At 35.8% G+C, this 25910-nt stretch overlaps 2 protein-coding genes across 2 annotated transcripts; one reads left to right on the forward strand and one right to left on the reverse strand.

Annotated features, from left to right (window-relative positions):
* Positions 1–3021: 3021 nt before the first annotated feature.
* On the reverse strand, positions 3022–21124 carry Mtl (Rac family small GTPase Mtl). Its single transcript, XM_085945458.1, has 6 exons — positions 21000–21124; positions 18752–18867; positions 12941–13090; positions 7793–7875; positions 6047–6207; positions 3022–4589 (listed from the first exon to the last, which is right to left on the reverse strand). The coding sequence occupies exons 2-6, from the start codon at positions 18865–18867 to the stop codon at positions 4512–4514; spliced, it is 588 nt and encodes a 195-aa protein (XP_085801584.1). The 5' UTR covers positions 21000–21124; the 3' UTR covers positions 3022–4511.
* Positions 21125–21732: 608 nt separating this feature from the next.
* On the forward strand, positions 21733–24130 carry Sur-8 (leucine-rich repeat protein shoc-2). The gene has a single exon (XM_085945461.1). The coding sequence runs from the start codon at positions 22145–22147 to the stop codon at positions 23855–23857; it is 1713 nt and encodes a 570-aa protein (XP_085801587.1). The 5' UTR covers positions 21733–22144; the 3' UTR covers positions 23858–24130.
* The last annotated feature ends 1780 nt before the right edge of the window (positions 24131–25910 follow it).

A 25910-nucleotide genomic window follows, 5' to 3' on the forward strand; every position in this document is an offset into this window, starting at 1 on the left:
CCTTCTGAAAGAGAAGAGGCGATATGACAGCGAGTCGCAGTCAAAGCCTCGGTAAAATCATAAAAAAAAAATGGTAGACATTGTTATCCTTTGTTACTCAAGAAAGAAATATTGCTTTTAGGTAGAGCTATAATGAAATTATTAAACATTCGTTGGCAAGACTATATAAAGTGGAATTTTTTTATACTTATCAAATTTTTACCGGCCTGCCCAAATCTACCTAAATCTACCCAAATTTGGCTGAAATTTTTCAAAAAATTCGAAAATTAGAAATTATTATTTCTTTATATTTTTTTGCAGCATTTTACATGCACCGGGTTAACTAAAAAATGAGTATTTTTAAAATACTTCTTTCTACATAATATAGCAATATATCTGTGGTCTTTTGACAATTTATGAGTGCAAAATAGGTAAATTCTTGTATGTTAAAATTTATTTATGACATTAAAGCAAAAATGGACCTCTGGTCCACTGATTAAGTTAGCTATAAACGGCTTCCCATTGCAGGTTCATTTGTAGAGAACATCACACTACTGCTAGGTATGACATATTGCCAATTTCCAAGGCATATAAAATGACAATCCGTCACGATGAACACATAAGCAGCCAATAATATTACACTTCGACATTATTATTTAGTTGAAAAATCATGTAATATTTGTGTAAAACCGTTTATAACTGCACTTGAGTAAGTAGGTAATCAAAACGAACTTAAAAATTGGCAGTCATTGCCTAAGTAAAGAAGCCGGAATGGCAACTGAATGATCTTAATAATTGTAGAGTTAATCAACTTAACCATGCTTCATGCACTTGTAAAATAATTTCAAATGTCATAACAGAAATAATGTATAAGACTCGTTCTACTTATGGTCCAAATTATTTGGTTTGAAACTACATATAATTTGTCCCTATATCCCAAGTAAGGAAACCAACAATCAAACACTGTCAATACTTCAACAATTTGCATTGACCTAACAAAAGAGCCTATAGAAACCTATCGCGAAATCAACAATCTTAAACAAAAATTGATCAAAGACCACAGATATTTTTAGTTTAAAAAACAAAATCTGCTAGTAGCTTTCTTCACAATGCAATAATTATAAAGGAAGGAAAACGTGAGATTCGTATTTTATCGTTGGCTGTCAAAATCCATTCTTTGATTAAAAATGGTCTAATTTTAATTTTTAATATATTACAAGTCAGCCTTGGTCGAACACACCATTATTATATAGTTTTTATTTTTTTAATTTTAAATTTAATCAAGAAAAAATATCTGTTTCAAATTGGCATAATCTACAGCGAGAAGTGATTAAATTTAGGCCATAGTATATTTTATTTTCAATATAATTTTTCTGTATTCATCGAAACACGGTACGTACTACGTGATGTCGAGGTAAACCCAGTCAAGTATTATGCAACTTGAATTCGAAACTTTCAAGTTGTAATTGAAGAGCTGGCTAGAAGAGGAGCGAATAGTTGTAACGTGCTGCTATGAGTGGTTTTAGAATTCTTGATTCCTTTTTTAAGTCACCGGTGCTGTTGTAGTCAAAATGCGAACGTACTATTAGGCCTTATAGGTAATATATTATTATTTTATATAAAAATAACAGCACCAAAATGTTTACACACGTCTTCCAGACAGCTCTACAATACTCCGGCAATACACTAAATTGCCAATCAATCAAATTACCTTTATATTAAAATTATGTAATAAATTATAAACAAACTGACATAAGTTGCCAACACTGCAATATTATGCTCACATAACAAACACTGGCATTGTCATATTTATTCTGCAAAACTGTCAAATTGCGCCACTCCCTTACAAAAAGGGTTGCCAACCATCCAAAGTAATTTTTGAAGCGGCACATAGTGGAGCTGAAGTAAGTATTTTGATGTCAGGGTAGGGCAATAAAAAAATTGATTTGCTACAAATATTTAAAATATATAGAGATGGAGCAAAAACAACTTCTGGTCTACTGATTAAGTTAGCTACAAGTGACTTCACATTGCTGGTTCATTTGACATAAGACATTCCATATCATTCATTCATAGGATCATGGCATATAATTAAATTTGACTTCAATTTGATATTTCACGCATCTCAGATACTGCCGTATTAAACCATACATGTGTATATAAAATTTATACTGTGGAAAGATACTCTCTCGTCAATTTTATGTCGGCAGCCAATTGCAATACATTACCCATTGTTTGTGTAAGTCATGTAAACAAAGCAACAGAAACCAGAACGCAAGCTGTCATTTTATTTTTGGGGTTGCCAATAGAAGACTATAATAAACTTGTTACCAATATGACCACAAATAAATCATTTGATTCGAAAATCGAATTGCCTTCGAAATTCCTAATACGTATAAGACTCCACAACGCTTTGAATTAATTCATTATTGAAATAACTTTCTTGTATAGTGACATTTTAATCAATTTTGCCAGAACAATTTAAAAAATACCAGTTTTGTATGGCAAGCGATAATAATACAACAGAATAGCATTAAAAACTAGTTTTCAAACATTTTTTCAATACACATACGTAGATAAATATTTAAAGAAATGTTTGAATAAATAACATATATGTAAATCTTATTACAACATATTGTAGAGCCGGGAGGTAAAAAATAAATGCAACAATTGTGGAAATGCTCACTCAATAATATTGTACAGGAAATTTGCCAACCTGACGTTTGGTGTGACTCACTGTTAAAATATTAAAAATAAAAAACGTACTTGCACCTTCCGTCTTCTTCTTATTTATACTTCACATAAGAAGACAATACACTTATACCTCACTATACGGCCGGCTATACTTTTAATTTCGGAATACGTATATGTGTCAGTGAAGAGGTAGGCTGTAGAGATCCGACATAAATAGTACACACCAAACTTTGACAGTCATACTTATTTGTTTTCATTAGAGTAAGAATCCAAATTGCAGATGGTGTTGGTTAGTCTATAAAATTCAATTAAACCCTGCCTAAATAGATAAAAAATATTATTCTTCCAATTACATAAATGAATCTTAAAAACTAACCAACACCATCTGCAATTTGTATTCTTAGTTCAATGTAAACAAATTATTATGACTGTCAATGTTTAGTGTACCCTACTTATGTCAGATCTCCACAATCCACCTCTACATTTCGCCACTGATACATACTATAATATATGTATATGGGATATATGTAGAAAATATGAGCAAATAAACAATTGGAGATGATGGAAATATTTGGATTCTATGAACGACATAAACCATTGCCGACTGAAGAGAAAGCCGATACATTCACGATTGGTCCTACATTTCCGCCCCTCCCGTTGTCTATGGATGACCTGTCATTGCCTGTCATTGTCTATAGAGTGCTCATACTGACAAGTCTTTCGTGTTCACTTATAGATGAGTTAAATGATAAATAATACACTAGCATTAATACACTTTCTACAAATGTAATGCATAGATCAATCCTACATATTTTTTGGAAATCGATATTACCACCGATTTTTGTGTGAAGTCTGACTTTGACAGGTGATGAATAACAGGAATGTATATTATTAATAAATAACACTGATAGTTAATATATGTGATGTGAGAATTTTCAATTCAAATCAAATTCAATTTGAAACGAGAAAGGGCGAATCAATATGTCAAGCAATCTGGAATCTGATTTTGACAGCTGAAAAGCGGAACACTCGTTGCTTGTTCAAAAAGTTATGCTCAAGCTTTATTAATCTAAAGATGGCGGTGCGTAAACGCATTATAAAATTTTGACAAAAATGATATATGACATGTAGAATGAACTACGTAGGCAAATAGTTGACCTTGAAGGATTTGTCAAAAATGCCATCTCATTTTAAATAAGGAATGAATATCATACTTCAAAGTGATCCCGTTGAGAAAAGCATTTGTTTTTGTGATTTTGAAATAAATAAAATGAAAGTTCAACTAAAAACTTTTCTGACATTTTCGGACCAAATTTATGGAAATTGTATGGAAATCAATTAGTTATATGCCAATTTACTTTATGGAATATTTTCGACCGTAAAACGAGATCTTAGTGTACATAATTATTTTTCAACTGTTGATTTACCCACGTTATTAATATGTAGATTTGAAATTTCAATGCAGTACCAAGTTTATACGTCAGGTTAAATGATATACGAATGAATATAAACCAATGAGTGTTACTGACTTGCGACTAACTTCAGATTTAAATTTTAAATTTTATTAAAGAAAGTAGCTAAATTTTGGTACTTGAAAAAATGTAGAAAAACAGTAATATGGCAAATATTCATAGGTGGAAGGATTCAAGAATGGTTCATTTAATTTTGCAATGAGTCACGCCAGAACTCCGGTCGGCGGAACCGGGTGTAATTGTATTAAATCCGTATGATTCGAGCACCGCACGTTTCGTCGTGCGACGGATGAATTGTAATTTGAAATTTAGATGCCATCGGGCGGCAGCACTTGAGAGGCGATCGATCGTGTGGTCGGGCAGCTCTTACATGATCTCGCACCGTCTTTGGTGTCGCTTCTGGGGCTCCGGCCTAAGGACGGCTCTCACTGCTTCGTCGAACACCTGCAAATGGATTGAAAAATTATTCGACAAATTCAATGTAGGGAATAAAAATTCGATTTACAGATTTTTTAAACATAACAATTAGGCAGTTGACACGGTAACAACAAAGAATCAGACATAGACCATCCTAACATTCAATTTACGGAACGGAAACTTGCAGTAAAGACAGTTACGTAAAATCATGAAATGATCCGTAATATCACGCCAGCGCAAATAAATATAAGAAATCGTATTAAATCGGGCACAGGCATGTCAACACATTTCATAGTCACGAATATAGAAGAGCGATTTTCCAGAAAGTTTTTGTAATGTTACTACATATTCAGGCGCGCACACAAAAATATGGTAATATAGTATGGGGGTGGTCCATTTCTAAAGAAATAACCATATTAATTTATTATTGATTTTAAAGGCAGTAGGAGGGGAGGGGACGGAGTTAACAAAATCTAGCAGGTGCTTCAATCGTGGACCTCTGCACTTTGCTTGGTACATTCCCCATACCCAGACACTCCTCACTTTGAGTCTAGCGGTAAACACCCGGCCTACAGGTATAACTAACTGCTCACCGACGATTTATCGTTATCCATAAGTGGTTATTATTATTAGGATCATTAGTGTCCGTTTGTGTCGTCCGCACTGTTGACTTTTAAACATGCCGCATAAGAATATAAAACCAAACATTGAATGCCTCAGGTGATATAAATTCATAAGTGCCACTGGTCTTAAAGTGGTCACAGGCATGTCGTAGAACGCTGAGAGTAGTGGGACCAATCCCAAAAGAAATTATCCAGATCACGATCCCAAAGTCATAAGGTATTGACAAAGAAGAAGTAATATTCCATTCACCTAAATAATTTGTATTTTTTCCATTCCTTGGGGGGTCCGGACCCAAAACCCCCTACTTTGTGTGCGCTGCGATTGTTAATGTAATATGTATAGGCTACATTAACAATTCAACTGTTTCGGTTGCACTGTAAAACTATTGGCAATGCCCTTCTTTGAGCCAAGACACACGGCGCTGCAAGTCACCGTGTAAGTGGATGAAACACGCACAGTTCTGTAGTTATGTTTAGAATTTCTTCCTCTGTTGTATACTAAATATCTTTCCACCAAGAATTGACAGATAACACCTTTAAAGTGAGTGTATATACAATGTAATATTATTTAAAATTAACTAAGATTAAACTGACGCCCGCGATAGCCAAGTGGCTACAGCGTCGGCTTATAATGTCGAGGGTCCCGTGTTCAAATCTTGTGTCTGGCAAGTCACATGTTATTTTTCAATGTGTGTTTGGACCCAATAGGTTGAGCAAGTGGCCAAAATCCATTTCTAAGTAAAAAAAAAAAAACCTGTTGATACACTCTGTGGAGATCCATATTAAAATCTTTTTAGGATCGAACATGGTATGGATTAAACTATGTTATTTTTCACAGATGTGAAAAATGGGTATATATACCTGTTTTAAGCCGCGTTGTGTTAAGGCAGAACATTCCATATACTTAATCGCTCTGATTTTGTTTGCTAATTTTTGTCCCTGTTCTCTCTTAAGCGGCGACAGACCTTGTTCAGAAAGTAAACTAAGGGTTTCTCTGTCGTCCCGCAAATCTATTTTTGTACCTGAAACAGAATCAAAAATAACCCCACCTTTATCTTATGGAAAGTCGATTCGATTAAAATTCTGCACCGGCACAAGTGAATGATACAGTAAAACCTCGTTAATACGAATTCCATGGGACCGAAAATCGAAAAAAAAATTCGAATTATGAATTATGAAATATATGGGGTAAAATATTAAAATTTTGAAAAAAAAAAAAAATTCTCATCAAATAATGTACTTTATTACGATTTATTGAATATTTTTATATGCCAGGGACTCTGAAATCATTTTGAATTACGAAATTCGAATTAAAGGTATGGTTTTATATGAAAATAATGTTCAAGGGAGTTTTTTTTCAGGAAAATTTCGAATTACAGCGAATTTCGAATTATCAGTGTTCTTACTAACAAGGTTTTACTGTACCATGTATCAAAAAATATTACAAGGTGTTTCGCAAAGATTCATAATGTCGACTTTAATTTTCGATATCTATAATATAAAGCATAGGTCATCGTATGTATTAGGTTTTTGGGTCACTGTGTGTTCTTCATCTGTTTTATCTTAACATTTTAGGCGTAGAGTTAAAAAAAGGGGAGTTGATGGTGTACTGTATCACTTGCAATGACCAAAGATACCAGATCGGATATTGCATTTTATTGAAAGAGTCAGTAGACTATCATCTTTATTAACATTGTCAGACTTTGGTGTGTTTTGATGGCCTCCTTTATCATGCGTGAAAAATATCCCTCATTCTAACCCAATATCTTGGTCTCAAAGTCAAATTTGTGACCTGTGTCCATCGAATGATGAGCAAAAATAGATATTAGCTACGTATACATTTGGTCACTTCATTTTCTACTTCACTCTAATTTTTTAATTCTGGTTTTAACACTGTGTAGTTTTGCGCATGTCTTAGGTTGAAAGTGTGTTAACGCACCGTGTCAACTGTCTACACTTGTACGTCAAATAGTTTTCAATTTTTCACGGGTAGCAGTGTTGTCATCTTTTTATAATGCTGATTTTAATAGAAAGATGTAAAAAGTATTTTGAAAAAACTATACTACACAGAACATTTTTCGTTTCGAGTCTTTCAAAATTATATTATTATGCCAAAAAAAAATAGTATAATTTACTATTATACATTTATCACGGAATCATTCGGTTGGAAACACTAACATAGAACAGAAGTTTGAGGCAGGCATTGCGCAGGCTACGCATGCACTGCGATGCGTTCATCCAGCGAATGAAAAAACGCCCGAATGTAGAGGGGGTTATTGATCAATCAATATGTCCCTGGGACGGAGGTGTCTAAATAAATGTTAGCGCATAGAGGTAGAAAGCAGAGTCCTTCGTTATGAGACAAATGAATTCAAAACCAAAATCATGTTCATTTTCATATATCAAAGTACTCAGTTGCACAATAATAGCGCACTTCCCAGGACTAGAGACAGTTGATAATTTTGTTTATCTTATCACCTTGCACTATAGAGAATAGACATCGCAAAAGGAGCAATATATAATGAACTTTTTTTTTATCCAACGAATGATACACAAGATGAAACAATCAAAGTGAAACACAAAAAATATGATAATTAAGACACTCACCGACTAATATCATAGGGGTGTCAGGACAATGGTGTTTTATCTCGGGATACCATTTAGATGTGACATTTTCAAATGATGATGGACTGGAAAACAAAATAGAAATTGCTTAATATCTAATATATAAAAATCAATATTTGTTTGTTTATTTGTATTTTATGCACTGCCATACCGTTCATCCGATTGCTATAAAACTTTGTCAACTTATTGCTTGCACTTGCGCGAAGGTTATAGGCTATATTATGTTATATATAAAAATAAATGTCTGTCTGTCTGTCTGTCCCGAATGCGTTCCTATACTATTCATCAAATTCCGATGAAACTTTGGTGAGTTGTTGTGTGCACACCCGCGAAGGTTTCTGAATTAGAAAAATCATCTTCTTCGTCTTCTTCTTTTATTCGTATGGTTCCTAAACCATTCATCCAATTGCAATGAAACTTTCGTCAGTTGTTGTGCCAACACCCGCGAAGGTTTCTGAATTAGTACAACCATCTTCTTCTTTTTCTTCTATTCTATCTTCTTCTATTCGTATGCGTTCCTATACCATTCATCCGATTGAAATGAAATTTTGATCAAGTGTTGTGCTCACGCCCGCAAAGGTTTCTGAATTGGTACAACCATTTTCTTCTACTTTTTCTTTTATTCTATCATCTTCTATTTGTATGCGTTCTTATATCATTCATCCGATTGCGATGAAATTTTGATCAGTTGTTGTACGCACGCTCGTGAAGGTTTCTGAATTAGTACAACCATCTTCTTCTTCTTCTTCTATTCGTATGCGTTCCTATACCATTCATCCGATTGCGATGAAACTTTTGTCAGTTGTGCGCACACCTGCGAAGGTTTCTAAATTAGTATTTAAAGTTTGTTGTTTGTTTGTTCCATCCAATTTTGAATTTTTACTACTTATTAATACTATTCTATGTTATGTTATGTCTGTTATGTCCAAATACCCCCATGGAACATAAACAAAAATCTCGGCCCTCATTCTCCAGAGGCCAACCTGACACTGATCACGGCAGCAATCAGCAAGGGAAGGCAGAGGGTGCTAAGAATCCCCGGAAAGACGGTAACGGCTGCCTACTGATGACCATTGCCACCTATAACGCGAGAACATTATCCAGCAACGCCAAACTTCTAGAGCTCGAAGAAGAACTCGAAAAAATCCATTGGGATGTTGTCGGGCTCAGCGAGGTAAGACGACAAGGAGACGATATCGTCAATCTCCACAGCAGACATGTACTCTGTTATAATGGGACTAAGACCGGACGCACAAGCGGTGTCGGATTTTTAATCCACAGACTCTGGAAAGATCGCATAGTTGAATTTGATTTCTCCTCAGATAGAGTAGCAAGTTTAACACTTCAGCTCAGCAAAAGATACCAGATTCTGCTTTTGCAAGTTTATGCGCCCACTCAAAACTCACCTGATGAAAAAGTGGAGGAGCTATATGAAAAAATCAGTACGTTGAAAAATAAACGGAAATGTCACTTCACTATCATCATGGGAGACTTTAATGCACGAATCGGATCTCAACACCAGGATGATGTAGCGGTCGGGCACTTCGGACATGGCACCAGGGATGGCTGAGGAGACATGTTAGTGGAGTTTGCGGAAAACCACAATCTCTACATCATGAACTCATTCTTCAAAAAGAAGCCTTCTCGAAAATGGACATGGCGAAGCCCAGCAAAACGAACCAGCGAAATCGACTACATCCTCACCGACAAGAAGGATATTTTTCTAGACTGCACAGTCATTAACAAATTTAATACTGGCAGCGACCACCGAATGGTAAGGTGTAAAGTACGATTTAACATCAAACGTGAGAGATCCAAACTGATGCAGAAGCCCAGAGTCCACAGAGGCTTGAGAAGCAGAGTCGAATTCCAACAAGAGCTGGAGAACAGGCTAGCGGCTTTCCAAGCTGAAAATGACCCCATCTCCCTACAAAACACCGAGGCAGTAACAAAAATCATTATAGAATCTTCGGAAGAGACAGTTGCTGCTGTGGTTGAACGAGTAAGCAAACTTTCAAAGGAAACGTTGGATCTTATGAAGCTGCGTAGGAGTACGAAAAGCGAGCAACAAGTTGCAAATGATCTCGAATACTCCACGCTGTGCAAAACTCTACGTAAAAACATACGAGAAGATCTTCGTAAGTTCAATATGAACCTTGTAGAATCAATTGTTGCGTCAGGAAGGAGCTTACATAAGAACAAGCAGCATCTGTCAATAGGGAGACGACAGATCATGACACTAAAAGCGCAAGATGGAAGTATTGTGCGTAACTGGGATCATCTACTGGACATTGTTGTAGAGTTTTACAGCGCTCTATACAAAGATGACACTGACATCAACTCATCAGATTTTCCGGTGAACGGAGAATATGCAGATCCTCTTCCCGAGGTTACTACCACAGAGGTGGAATATGCTATAATGTGCATGAAGAGTGGGAAAGCCCCAGGAGAAGATGGGCTGACTATCGATGTTCTCAAACGGGCCGGGAGGACGGTGAGCGATGTGCTCGCACGTCTGTTCACGTCTTGTCTGCACGAAGAGAACATCCCAGAGTCATGGAAAAATGCCTCCATTATTATTCTCCATAAGAAAGGAGACACTGAAGATCTGAAAAACTATCGACCAATTAGTCTACTGCCAATTCTGTATAAAGTTTTCACGAAAATACTCTCAAACCGTCTCGAAACAGTTCTAGACGAGAACCAACCAAGAGAGCAAGCCGGATTCAGAAGAGGCTACAGTACTATGGATCATATACAGGTCGTCAGGGAAATCATAGAGCGCTACCAGGAATACAAACTGCCATTATATCTTGGTTTTATAGACTATGAAAAGGCGTTTGATTCCATCAAAAATTTCTCAATTATAGAAGCCCTTAGCAACCAAGGAATTTCCAGACGCTACATAAACATATTGAACAGTATATACAGTGATGCCACAGCATGCGTGAAACTCCACAAACGGTCGTGTAAATTCCCCATTAACAAAGGTGTCCGGCAAGGTGATACCATTTCACCTAAACTATTCACCGCTACTCTTGAGGACTTATTTAGGAAACTTGATTGGGAGGAAAAAGGTGTTCCAATTAATGGGGAGCACCTCAGTCACCTGCGCTTTGCAAATGATATTGTTATACTCTCACAAGACCCGAAAGACCTCCAAGGTAGAATGCAAGAACTCGCGAATGTCAGTCAAACGATCGGTCTAAAGATAAATGTCTCAAAGACAAAAGTGATGAGGAACTGTTTTTCGGACCCTGAGATTATCTGTATTTCTGGCACCCAACTCGAGCAAGTCAGCAGCTACGTCTATCTCGGACAGCAGGTGTCCATAGACGGAAGCATGCACGATGAAATTGCTCGAAGAACAAAGCTGGGATGGAGTGCTTTCGGACATCTGAATATTATCTTCAAGAGTGACCTACCATTATGTCTTAAGCGTAGGGTGTTCAACCAATGTGTGCTACCCGTGCTCACGTATGGCTGTGAGACGTGGACCCTCAACACGAGAGATGTCCAAAGGCTAAGAGTCACACAGCGAGGCATGGAGAGGTGCATGTTGGGCATCACGCGAAAGGACCGTAAGAGGAACGAGTGGGTTAGGAAGCAGACAAGAGTACGCGATGTAATAGACGTTGCCAAACAGCTGAAATGGAGATGGGCGGGGTACATTGCTCGCCGAAAGGACGGCCACTGGACAAATGCCGTCATCCAGTGGTACACAAGGGGTACGAAACGGCCACAGGGTCGCCCTAAAAGCCGCTGGATTGACGAACTGGTAAAGTTCGGCGGAAATACGTGGCAGCGAACGACACAGGACCGAGAGAGTTGGAGAAAGCTTGGGGAGGCCTTCATCCAGCAGTAGATTGACCCCGGCTGATGATGATGAATACTATTAATTACGTTTGCATATTTTGGATTCGATTTTAATTTAGTGTTTTTTTGTTTGACCTTTACTCCTATTAGAATTATTTTCATATTGCCATATTGTATTACACAGATATTTTAATGTAATGTTATAATTATTATCAGACTAAGTGGGCCCGGTGCCACCTCCAACATTACTCCCCACCATCTCCTCTCTTCAGCTCTGGAAGGGCAGTTGGGCGTGCCGAGAGTCTGGAGGTCCTTTTCTATTCCACCCATCCACATCGTTTTCCAGCACGTCGTCGCTCCTCTGGATTTGTCGATGTCAAGCGCTTCGAAGCTGATGTTTTGTTCATTCTTTCTATATGTCCCACACAGCGGAGACTTTGGATCTTTATAAATTTTATATCCAGTTCATGGCAGACACTACAGTTAGTCATTAAACCTACAATACAAATAGTACAATTTGCACATTTACATTCTACTGGATGTCTTCACATATTGGAATTTTGGGGAACGAAAAAGTAGATAGTCTAGCAAAAACAGCAACTCTTGAGAGGAGCATAGATAAACTCCCCATACCTTATACAGACTTTTTGGAAACATTCAAGAGAATTGCTAAAACCGAAACAGATAATACATTAAAAAAACAAAGACTGACAAAAGGAAAAATGTACTTTCAATAATTACATTACAGTTCTGAAACCAAAACAATGTGTACTAATAAAATGCTCAATAGGGAAACAATTGTAATAATTAATCGCTGTAGAGCGGATCATTATAATCTTGCCGCATCCCTGGCTCAGTTGAGTATAATAAACGACACTAGGTACTAGTGCGGAAGTGAGATTAAAGACATTAATCACATTGTTTGGCAATGTCCTCTGTATGATACCCAGAGACGGAGCCTTCTTGATGATCTAAATAAACAAAAGTACCAATTGCCACTGGATCTTACAATATTTTTTGCTCGGCCGAATATCAAGGTGTCCAAGTGTTTCTGATAGAGTGTGGCCTTCAAGTGTAAATTGTAATTTTTTTTTTTGTAAATTTAAATTGTAATAGTACAAGATAAATTATTATTGTAATTGTAAACGTAAAGTTAAATAAGTCTCAGATGAGACTGAAAGATGAAAGAGAGATGAAAAAGTACAATTTTTCTTCCATAATTTCTAATGCTGAGTTCTATCAATCCATATATTTTTTTAATTGAAAAAATCTTTCATTTATGGGTTAATGCAACTGCTTTTCTTTGGTTATTACCTAGTAACACTGAAGCAAATAAGAAAAATATCGGTTTGTGGATAGCTCAGCGGCCGCAGACGGTCGTAATCCTCCTGGCCCGCCGTATCCCACAGGCCTAAAGAGACTGCCACTCCGTCCACTACCATCGGGGCGGAGTAGTTGTCAAATCTGAAAAACAATAAAACATTAGATTGACGAAACCAAAAATGTTGAAGAAAACCTTCGTTCATGTTGATCAAGGGTCGGCATCATGCCCAAGATTTCGACTTCTAAAATATAGAAGAGAGTATTTTTAACGCTCCGTCTTCAAACAGAGCAATCTATACAGGACATAATAATTACTCTGGTGACCACACGAAATTAAACAACATGACACAATAATATCTTACATAATTGCGATCCCAATTTTTCGAACAATCTAACAAGAGTCTAACCACTTTAACCCCACACCTATTTCATTCACTGTCATTAATTCTTAAAGATGCACTTAACTAAGACCAATACAATTTAACCTAACCTAAAGTTTCAAATTGTACTGGAATGTTTGTTGTGCCTATGCGTAAATTTGATTGTATTCTGGGTGCCTTTTTGTGTAATGATTTATTAGGACGCACTCCCTAAAAGCCTAAAATAACTGTTAATGTACATTTTAAACATATTATATTGTTTTCGCGTTCAATGCAGAAATACGAAAAATCTCCATGCTCCCCCTATCAAAATTTCATAGTTAACTAATAAATTCTGAAAAAAATGAATTGCTTAAAATAAAAAAATGCACATAGGTAATAAATACTATTTACAATTTTACTTTCGTAAGTAAGTACCTACCTATGTATAATAAATATTATATTAGATGTACAACTCGGAAAAAAAATAGTGCGATCCTTATGCTTGATGTGAGCTGCAAAGAGTTTTTATGTGAGGACTAATTTGGTCAATTTTAATCTTAACGGCCCACGTGCTCGTCGTAGGTCAAAATTGAGTTTTTATTGTATTTTCAAACCATGATCCTGGACACTCCTTAAACGTTGTAGATAATCTATTTATATAATTTTGAAGCCTTATTATCCTTTATAGTTATTTTAAACATTTGGTGACTGCATAAAGTATTTTTGTTACATAAAATAGTATTCTTTTAAACCTCTCGCTCTAATGTTTTAGAATATAGTCATATTTCGGTACATAACTGTGCAGTGGTGTTAAGATTTTTTACATTTATTAATTTTTAAACGCATTTATAAAACCATTAGTATAATTTATTACGAGATAATTTTTGTAAAATATTCACGATAAAAAATTATATTGATAATCTCTGTGATCCCAAATTTGACAAGAAATAGGCATTTTATTATTCAAAAAATCGGCAAGATTAACACATTTGAAGATGATTCTAAAGATATTTATTATAAGCTATGTCCTTGACCATTCAAGTGCGATAAACATCTTATGAATAATGATTGCTTTATAATAATTATTGACCTAAGAATAAGGTAGTGTTTTTTTGAAATACGCCATTTCTTTTGTCATTCCCCAGTGGTTAAACTACAACATACGGCCGTAGCCATAAATTAATAAACTATAATTGAAGTAGGGAGTAAAATGATATTGACGCGCGTGTTTGAACATGTACCGTTTAAAAAAAAATAAAAAAAAATTCGGTTCCCTACTTCAATTATAGTTTATTAATTTATGGCTACGGCCGTATGTTGTAGTTTAACCACTGGGGAATGACAAAAGAAATGGCGTATTTCAAAAAAACACTACCTTATTCTTAGGTCAATAATTATTATAAAGCAATCATTATTCATAAGATGTTTATCACACTTGAATGGTCAAAGACATAGCTTATAATAATTATCTTTAGAATCATCTTCAAATGTGTTAATCTTGCCGATTTTTTGAATAATAAAATGCCTAATTCTTGTCAAATTTGGGATCACAGAGATTATCAATATAATTTTTTATCGTGAATATTTTACAAAAATTATCTCGTAATAAATTATACTAATGGTTTTATAAATGCGTTTAAAAATTAATAAATGTAAAAAATCTTAACACCACTGCACAGTTATGTACCGAAATATGACCATATTCTAAAACATTAGAGCGAGAGGTTTAAAAGAATACTATTTTATGTAACAAAAATACTTTATGCAGTCATAAAATGTTTAAAATAACTATAAAGGATAATAAGGCTTCAAAATTATATAAATAGATTATCTACAACGTTTAAGGAGTGTCCAGGATCATGGTTTGAAAATACAATAAAAACTCAATTTTGACCTTCGACGAGCATGTCCCCCCTTAAATCTCCACAGTTTGTGAAAAAAACGATTTTTTTCGGTAACATATGATTTACAGCGCTAAAGCGCCGCATTCAACTAAATATTATGATGGGAATGGCAACAGTAATTTTTGCGAGAAGTCATGGTTGCAATATAAAAAAAATATTTTCGAAAATGCATTTTTAACAAAAAAAAATGTACCAAATATTTAATGATTTGCACATTGCCCCCCGGTGGGGCGTACACCCCACGTTGGGAAACACTGGATTAGTGCATACCGATTATGTAACATGCGGTATAAATAAACTGAAATTAACTTTTAACAGAACTGCTCACAAACAATATATTTTTGCACTGGGGGGTTACCCTATTTGGCCTATTTCAATACACAATACTTCTATTGTTCTTAGCCTAACTTAAATTTTATGTCTTACTCATAAAAAATGAATATGCGTGGCGACGATATACAAAAAAAATGTGCTAACTAATAAATACATATTTATTTTGTTTGGTAACTATTTTATGATGTTTAATTACGGTATTTCGTATACTTGTTATAATTATTTTAGTATACCTATCTATTATAATTAAATACTATAATTTTCCTCAGAAATAAAACATTATAAAGGAATCACACGGAATAAGTAATTACAATCATATTAACGTGATGCTATAAATGTGAATAATGACAATTTTAATTGAATCTAAAAGAAGTTTGTGTTTCGATACCTCACTAATCATCTAATACTGTCAACTTCAGTTTTCCCTCTCCACTAAACACTTGCAAGCGGAATGATTTTGTTTACTGAAAATTCTGTGGACAATTTCTAGATTAGCGTAACTATTTGAGCTCGTAAAGTTGTTTCATCAAATTTAATGTTCAATGAGCTACTGCTGCAGCTTTTTTAGTCAAGAGTACGCAGTATAAAAACGAAAAGTATTAACGGCATTGTTACTTACCTATGTTCTTTTCTAGATTGAAAATTTCGTAATTTGAGTTAGAATTAGAAACATACGATTTTTACAAAATACTTATACTGGGTGGGAAATGAACCCACCCGCAATGTTGTGCTTTCAATAAAGATTACTACATTCTTAATTCTTGTGCATTATTTGTTGAAGAAAACATACAATGATGTTCCTGAGGTAAATGCAAAGTGTGTCAGTATTGTAGAAGGTTGTTCACTTTACAGGGATCTGTGAACCTTTACTTAAAGATGGTAGCAAAATATGGTCTATTGCCGTGTGTACGTCTGACAGTTTTTGTAGTTGATTTATTGCACCACCTTAAAAGACAAGGTGGACAAAGATTTTGATTCAAAAATAGATTGTGTACAATCTCTATATACCAAAGTACGATCAAGCACAGCGATTATTATAGAACAGGTTGTATCAAATTTTAATATAGGAGTATCAAGTATAATATACTGTTCGCTATACATCTTTAATTCACTTCAAAATTTATTTTGAGTTGATTGTATGATGAATAGATATCGAATCGATGTGAAGTTATTTCTTACCAGTTGGACCAGCTTGGGAAACTTCTTCCGCACCTCTGTGCCAAATGTTGGAAGTCAGAATTACAATTTTAATAAAATTATATATTAAATCTTAAGTATAAGCAATTATTTTGACAAATATTTTTCATTTACGTCAAATTTCGAGTTGAACATGTTCTTGTCAGCCGGCTTTTAGTGCAACTACATAAGTTTTATGGTACAACAAATACGTATATTCAATATCAAATACTTGCGAATATGTTTTAAATAAGATGATTTCGCTTTTTTGACAGAAAAAGTTACGTTTTCCACACCTATACTCTCGGATCCAGTGCTGTTGACATAAATTTTTGTTCAGACAAATTAATTTTTTTACTTGAAGAATTTTGCAGTTTAATATATTATATTGATAGACACGAATAAATTTTGTGGTTTGAATACTTTTTTTGTTACCCCGTCTTATCTGTCATGCGTCATGTGTTCACACTCGACTTTGAAAATTTCTTCATTGATACGTATCTCTGTCTTATTCCTTCATTGACTTATGCAATACTGTAACATGCGTTAGAAAAGGACCGACGTGTATAATTGTGACATACCATATAGGACAATTTTATTTAAAATACTCTATTTCACCTCTCATTTCATAAATAGGTATGAATTCTGGGCATGGTGCCGACCTCTGATGTAGATGGAGACTAAGCATAAGAAAGTGAAGCAAAAAAATCACCCCACGTGTACAGATTGGGTTAGCTACAAGTGACTTCATAATGCAGCTGCATTTGAAGAGAACTTCACACTTTTACTTTGAAATTTTTTTGCCAATTTGCAAGGCGTATGAAGACAATAAGTCACGATGAGTAGATAAGTAACCGATTCAAATTTATTATTTAATTGAAAAACTGCAGTAAATACTGTAAAAATGTTGAATATCAAAAAGTGGTAGCCCTTGCTGGATGGAGTAAGAAAAACGAAAATGCCAACAGAGATGATATGAACATACCACATAAGCGTGAAGTTTGATAGTTTTGACAGAAAATCTGACGTAGTTGGAGCCATGCCAAGCAAGAGAAGACGATACAATTGGCTTCATGTAAGAGCAGTCGGAAATATTATCAGTAACAATAATTAAATTTCCTGTGTAATTTGAAATCTGCGCAAGTTCAACGTAAAATTGTCCATTATAATATCTGTGCAGTTTACCATCTCATTCAGTAAAGACGTACAAATGTAATAATAGAAATATTGTTATAAGAATCCTTTATGGTCCAAATCCTTTGAGCGAGGTTTATACTATTTTCTACAAGCAAAAATTGAAAATAGGTGAGGTAGAAAAGATTATCATGATTGTTTTTATTGGCTCTATAACTCGATATGGATCTTGGCCACCTCAAAAAAGGTTTCTTGAGACTTTTTTAAATGAGGATAGTTTGTAGCCACTCACAATATACCAGGTCCATTGCTTTGAATCCAAAAACATTGTTTATAAATAATATATGAATTTCAGACGCGGGATTCTAACCCGCGACCCACGGCTTCAGAAGTGGACAATCTACCACTCGAACATCATGAGGTGAATCCCATGCCATAATTTTATTGAAATATAAAGAAAGAAATTTTAAAAAAATCTAATTTTGCAAAAGTTTAAAACACATGTACTCAACTGGTGTCATCAATTTTCCAACTACAACCGCTGGTTGTTCTCGGACTCTTCTAAAAACTTTCTCCACATCCTGAACGAGCCATTACTCTCTCAACTGCTTGGTGCCAAAGTAAAATATAGTCAATCCCATATTTGATTTTACTTGGTGAATTTAAAAAAAATTTTTTTCCATTCTAGCAAATTTGCTATACAGTCAATCTGAAACCGTGACCCACAGCAACAGAAGTGGATAACGTCGATAAATTATGTAATGAACTATTCTAAAATTGAATTCTATCAAATAAATACTAAATCAATTTACTAAGAGAGGTGTTGTCATTTATTGCACAATGGGTATTTATGTTTGTAAAAATCTGATGGATCAAAATGTAAATAAACTTACACTGTAGGCACATATTCTCCGGGGAAACTATCAGTGGTATACGAAATCAATTTACAGGTTTTTCCAACGGTACCGTCGCCGACTACGACACATTTGATTGGCCGTCCGGATGACATCTGTGGAAAGTCAAATCAAATAATAACAAATGCATTATTTATAACATTTAAACACCACAGTGTGGAAATATCACGATAATATTTTTTGTAAGACTATTGGTTTCAAAGTAAGTTACCTTCATTTTTACTTTTTTTGATTTTTATTCTATAAGTACATACTATGCAATCGTAAGCATATTCACAAATTATCAAATCCACCTCTGTTTGTTAGTTAAATAGAATTAAACAAGAGGTTGATTGCAATGTCGTTTAAATTCATTAGCCACCATTTACAATATTTTACAAATTATCTTAAAACTATCGCTACCTATTTGTTTTTTCAAATTATTTTCTAATGTTTGCAAAAAGAAAATATTTTATTTGCAGTCCTAAATGTACTTGGTTTCTTGCGATTATCTTAAATTTCCGGCAGAATACGGAGGTTACCAACTTTGAAACTAACAGCCTCGTGTGGATTGATTGTCAAGGTTTTTTAACACAATCACGGACACATGTTAGCAAATACATGTTAGTGATATGACACATATCAAAAAAAAAATTTTTAATTTTCAGTTTAGATATATAGAAATGAGTTAAGTCTTAAGATACGACACTATCTAATGGAAATATGTTCGCACCGTGACACAAGTAGCAGGGAACATATTGTTTTAATCCAAAATACGACTTCTATAAACATCGTGTCGTATTTCATTCCACAGTACAGGACGTCCTGTCATATCACATTTCACAAAATACGACGTTTATAGACGTCATGTCCGCGAATGTGGTAAGGTTAAGGGTAAGAAGCATGACCCCCACAAAGGAGGGGCTGGGAGGGCTCTAGCCTGGGGGCCCGGGCTCAGGAAAGGCCCGGTGTGGCGAGTCAACCAGATAAGTGATATAAATATACATCACAAACCCTCTATAATAGTAAAAAAGTCGCCTGCGGCGCTATTGTTCTTCAATATTGTTATTATTTAAAATTATGTGGTTGTACGATTTAATTTTTAACTGTGTATCGATAATCGACAACTCCATAATTCAAATGGATGTATTAAAATACACAAATAACACTAAATATACACATTAGTTTTATCACGTACACCATTTGGTACACCTATTGTAGAGCGTCACACTACCTTTATCTTTAGGCCTTTAGGGCTTTAGGCATTTTATAGCCTGGGGGCCCGCTTAAGGATGTGGGGGCCATGGTAAGAAGGGTAAACATATAACTCCATAATATTACATGCCTTTTTCGAAGTTGATCATTAGTTTCCAAAACATAATACAACCTACTTATTTTTGGGTGTTTTTAGGTCTCATAAACAATGACCACAAAAACGATATGGCATGTATTTTTACCGAAAATAGTTACAGATTGTTTGACATTTTTTTACTGCACGATCACTGTAAAGTCAAATAATAATTAAGTATATTTTAAATTCAGTCATGATGGCGGTGCTGTGTGGCTCGTACTGATTTTACAGGATTCAACCACACTTTAGACTTCATAAAGAATTTTTGTATGTACCTAATCATACTTTCATATAAGTTGCCCCCCTCTGTTGTAACTATAATTTGTAACGGGGTTGATTTTATTATCGAGGCTTGGTTGTTAACCGTCCATACAACTCCTAGTTTTAAGAATGAGAGGAGAATGTCACTGAGTCGTGCCCAGAATTCAAATAGCCCCCAATTTCGTATAGGTAAGTATAACATTTGACATACAAAAAGGGGATAAGCTATTTTAAAAACTTTTCGTCATTAAAATGAGAAAGAGGAACCTATCATGCCTATGTTCAGCAAATCGGCATCAATATTCTAGCCGACATTTCTTTGTGAAAACAAATACTCGCTAATTATATATTTTCTCCATTTACTCCATATTATATTTTAATAAATGACATTGTTATGAATCGTGGACTACTTATAACTTATATTTGTATAACACAGAGAAAATGTACAAAAAAATGACAATATGTGCATGACTACTCTTTTGTAATTTCGCAGGCAGAGTGATTAATACCACATAAATTATTCAATCAAAACAAACAGTCTAATAATACAGTAAAGAGGGCTGGGTCATGCCTTAAGTAATGTAGGCTATTTCCTGTGCACGTTTGCGCTGCAATTGTATTATTTTGATAGTTTACCTTTGTAAATATTTAATGATGATTTTCCGCCGCAAGAAATAAGGATATCAATTAATATTTACACCGAAAAAATCGGCAATAATACAAAGGCCGACAGCAAGTAGCAAGACACAACAAGCAGAGACAATTTAATTTGGCAGATTTGGGATGACATAGACAAGAATTTTGGATGATTTTTCACTTTCCTGGTTGAATATAAAAGTTACGATTGCAACATTTTTACAGCGATTTCAGCCATTATTTTTATATTTCGAAACTTTTCAAAAAAAATACATGGTAGGTAGGTATTGAAAAACGAAATTATTGTGCTTAGAAGCAAAGGTTAATGATAAATACTATTCGTACATACCTTTACCGGATATTTTTATACTTCACGAGCCATCTAATCAGTTTTAAAATCTGCGGTGTTACCTAAGTTATCAATCAATGAAAAGTACTGAGCCAAAAATTGCGTTTTCATTCATCTGTTGATTGAACTTTCGTACGAAGATAATATTATAACCCTTTTTAAGGATTTTGACGATAGGTATCCACAATTAATCATGTTTGGTATTTAAAATTAAAACGACATTAATTTAATTTCTTCAAATTATTTACCAAAAAAAATATTTATTTTTCTTTATAATACCATTAATCATTGCGATAATATTTGCACTATTTATTATTCAAACTTTTGGTATCGTTTTGACGTGTTGGCACGCGATATTTAGGGGTTAAATAATATGTTATTTTTCATCGTTTGAACTTCACCTTGGCAGTACAAGCCCGGGAATAAATTCGGAGCTTTACGAAATTTGGGGGTGGGAACACTACGGCAACGGCAACGGCAACGCTGCATCCACCCTATGCGCGCATATCTGTCATATTGTTCGTCTCGACGAATGTGAATTTTGTCGTTTTTCACAGTGTTTATTATATATGGCCGTCGAAATGACTCCGCAGATCAACATGAACGCCAAAATCGCCGCGCGCGAGTGTAAAAATTGATCCGCGCTCCGTAGACTGGCGGATTTCGCATTACTCATATTATTTGATATCGATTATATGACGTCTGGATAATCGCGAATCGTTTCGATTTAAAAATGGAATAAGCCTCCCGCCCTATTAGTCTGCGCGCGGTTTGCGGACCGCGACACGTCGGCGGGATGAGCCAAGAAAATTTAGATGATATATCGAAAGATGCCGCAGACGAGGCTGAACCGGCCGGAGCCGTGAGCCCGCGGGAACGACAGAACAGCATGAAGGAGAAGAAATTGTCCACGGCGTCCCTGACGGGGGCGGACGGCGCCAAACCGAAAGTCGTCACCGTCAAGCACCCCGAGTCAAACAAACCGAAGCCCACCACCAAAAAATACAAGCCTATTCAGGCCGATTTGGATATAATCAAAGAATTGAGCAAATGCAAAGAGAAGTCCAGCCACCGTCTGGATCTGAGTAAATCGTCCATCACGACCCTGCCCGCCAACATACGAGAGCTGAGGAACGTGTCCGAACTGTATTTATATGGAAACAAAATTGTTTCTTTGCCTCCGGAGATCGGGTGTCTCACGGAACTGCAGACGCTGGCGTTGAGCGAAAACTCATTGACGAGTCTGCCCGACTCCTTGGTGAATTTAACGTCCTTAAAAGTGCTCGACTTGAGGCACAACAAGTTGAGTGATATCCCTGAAGTCGTCTACAAACTCACTTCTCTGTCAACTCTTTTCTTACGCTTCAACAGAGTCAGAATGGTCGGAGACGGAATTGGAAGTTTGACAAATCTGACCATGCTCAGTTTGAGGGAGAATAAAATTAAGGAACTGTCTTCGGGTATCGGTAAATTAGTCAACCTGGTCACCTGCGACGTCTCTCACAATCATCTCGAGCATTTGCCTGAAGAAATCGGCTTCTGCGTCAATCTACTGACGCTCGACTTGCAGCACAATGAGCTTTTAGATATTCCGGAGACCATCGGAAACCTGCAGGCCCTTACGCGGCTGGGATTGCGGTACAACCGCCTGACGACGCTTCCGCCCTCGCTCAGCAACTGCAAGAACATGGACGAGTTTAACGTGGAGGGCAACGCCATCTGCCAGCTGCCAGACGGGCTTCTGTCGAGCCTCAAGCAGTTGTCGAGCATCACTCTATCGCGCAACGCCTTCGTTAGCTATCCCATCGGGGGCCCCGGTCAGTTCACCAACGCGTACTCCATCAACTTGGAGCACAACCAGATTGACAAAATACCGTATGGTATCTTTTCGAGAGCTGAAAAACTGACAAAACTGAATATGAAAGAGAACCTTTTGACCTCTCTTCCGCTGGACATAGGAACATGGGAGCAGATGGTCGAGTTAAATCTCGGTACCAACCAATTGACGAAGCTCTCTGACGACATTCACTGCTTGTATAACCTGGAAGTCTTGATTCTGTCCAACAATTTGCTACGGCGGATCCCGCCCAGCATCGGTAACCTACGCAAGCTGCGGGTCCTGGATTTAGAAGAGAACAAGCTGGAGAACCTGCCGAGCGAGATTGGTTTCCTGCACGAGCTGCAGCGCCTGATAATCCAGTCCAACCAGCTGAGCACCTTACCGCGCACCATCGGTCATCTCACTAATCTTATATACCTGGGCGTCGGCGAAAACAACCTGCAGTACCTGCCAGAGGAAATCGGCACTCTGGAGAACCTGGAATCGCTGTACCTGAACGACAATCCTAACCTGTGCAATCTGCCGTTCGAGCTGGCGCTGTGCGTGGGCCTGCAGATAATGAGCATAGAGAACTGCCCGCTGACGGCGATACCCCCCGAGGTGGTGTCGTCTGGGCCCTCCCTGGTCATTCAGTACCTCAAATCGCAGGGGCCGTACCGCGCCATGTGAAGGCTCCCCTGCATCGGATGTCTGTCGTTTTGATGCGATTGTATTTTAAAAATGAAGATGGCGCACTGGCGCATTATGGATTACTATAGTATGAATTGTATACCTGTGAGAAGATTATAATGTTAATAAAAACGCATATAACTCTGTTTATATATTTTTTTGAATTCGATGTAATATTTACATATCGTTAATTATTAATTTTAGGTTTATAATTTTGTAACCTGTAAATTATTCTTTATTTATTTTTTTAATTACATTTGCATTTAGTAAACACTTAACCCGGTTTTTGTTCACTTTCTTCTCTTTATTATTTTATCTCTTATTATTTACAAAATCATATCATTTTTACGAGCCGTTTCCATCATACGATTTTTAGACACAGTAAGTCCTATCTACAAATTTATTACTATACACAAGACAGCTTAAATCAGATGTCTATTTCCATAAACTGATATGTCCACATATGGTCAAATTCTAACAAGTATAATTATAACAAGTTATTTATGTAATGTACTACATATTATAACTTCCGAAATGTGTCTAAAATTCAATGATATAAACCGATACGTCCAATTCCAATCGAGGGTTCATTGTTTCAATGAAAATGGACATATTGTACTTACTAATTTGAAAATACAAATATAAATATGATGGAAAAAAGAAATGTAAAAATCAATTATTTACGCATGAAACACAAGAATGTCATTTACATACTACAATAAGTATTGATGATTGTGTGTCAAATGATGTTTTTTATATCATCTGTTCGCAAATTGAGAAAAATATCCCATTTTACATCGCACTGGAAATACACATTTATCATTACGTAAACAGTAATAATTAGTAAACCCATGATGGCCGCGTGGCCTATAGCATTGTGGGTCCCAGGTTCGAATCCTGGGTCTGGCAAGTACACATTGTTTTTTAATTTGTGAATGAATCAGAGTATGGACCTAATAGGTTGAGCAAGTGGATACATCCATTTCTCGTAAAAACAAAATCTGTTAATACCAACCTCCACTCTGTGGAGGCCCATATGATCTTATTAGGATCGGACATGGTCAAAAATGGAACTATGGATGGAGTAATGGAGTATCGAGCTGAGAATACATTTTTCTGATAGGAGAAATGCTTTTTGGAAACTATTTCTTAAATTTACATTCTGTTCATGGTTACACATTTTAGCGGTACTAATCAGTTGATATCTCATTGGCTTCATACCATTTAATACCAATACACTGACCAATGAATGCATCAGAATGTTTTGCCAAATATCAAATCTATGTGAATTTAGCTAAAGGCCTATCCTATAATGGTAAATCAATGACCAATATTAGGTATTTTATAAATACTAAAACGAAAAGCTTCTCCCACGACAATAAGAGGTATTTCCACCTAATGTTTTAATTTAGACAAACCAAAGTAAAAAAAACCCTTCTGTCAGACGGAGATTTCTATGGTTTCCCTATCAAAATAACTTGCAAACAAGTCTGCAATATCAATCACAAACCCTTCTTTCTCTTCACGGTTTCATTAGGTCTTTTTTTGGTTTACCTACTTTCACATATGGGGATCCTAAATAATCCCTCTATAAAAGAAGGTTTAATTTAATTTAAAAATACATTATAATATGGCAAATATTCAAAATGTTGCAATTACGTGTTAAGGCTATACCTCAGTTGAGGCATGGTCTAAAAAGATCGTGGCTAGGCGATGCGCGGATTGCGGGTCGCGGGTGTAAATGACGCATGCCGAACGAAATATAATTTGTCATTTGCCAACATGCGTTCATTTAATGTTCTGTTTATTGTTCTATTAGTAATAATAGTAATATATTCATTGACATGTTTTCTTTTTAAAGTAAATGGGTAACGTTTTTAGTCATCTTTACACGATTTAAGAATTAATACCCCCGTCGCCATTGCGAAGCAAATTGACGTATTCACACCTCGACGTTCGGTCTCCGAGTGCCAGCGAGTCCAAAATTTCGTCGCGCCTATAGTTGAAAATTATTTGCCGTTTCACTGAATTACAAATGCCAATGAAAATTTTG

The sequence above is a fragment of the Rhyacophila brunnea genome, unplaced genomic scaffold, assembly GCF_057557595.1.
Source record: "Rhyacophila brunnea isolate RB1 unplaced genomic scaffold, BYU_Rbru_1.0 scaffold_18, whole genome shotgun sequence".
Classification (NCBI taxonomy): Eukaryota; Metazoa; Arthropoda; class Insecta; order Trichoptera; family Rhyacophilidae; genus Rhyacophila; species Rhyacophila brunnea.

Excerpts from the sequence above, each read along its gene's own strand:
- Sur-8 (XM_085945461.1), top strand. The coding sequence starts at position 22,145 with ATGAGCCAAGAAAATTTAGATGATATATCGAAAGATGCCGCAGACGAG.
- Mtl (XM_085945458.1), bottom strand. The coding sequence starts at position 18,867 with ATGTCATCCGGACGGCCAATCAAATGTGTCGTAGTCGGCGACGGTACC. Across the intron at positions 13,091-18,751 it reads GGAGAATATGTGCCTACAGT|ATTTGACAACTACTCCGCCC; the intron begins GTAAGTTTATTT and ends ATTGTTTTTCAG. Across the intron at positions 7,876-12,940 it reads ATTTGCTTCAGTGTTACTAG|TCCATCATCATTTGAAAATG; the intron begins GTAATAACCAAA and ends TTTGTTTTCCAG.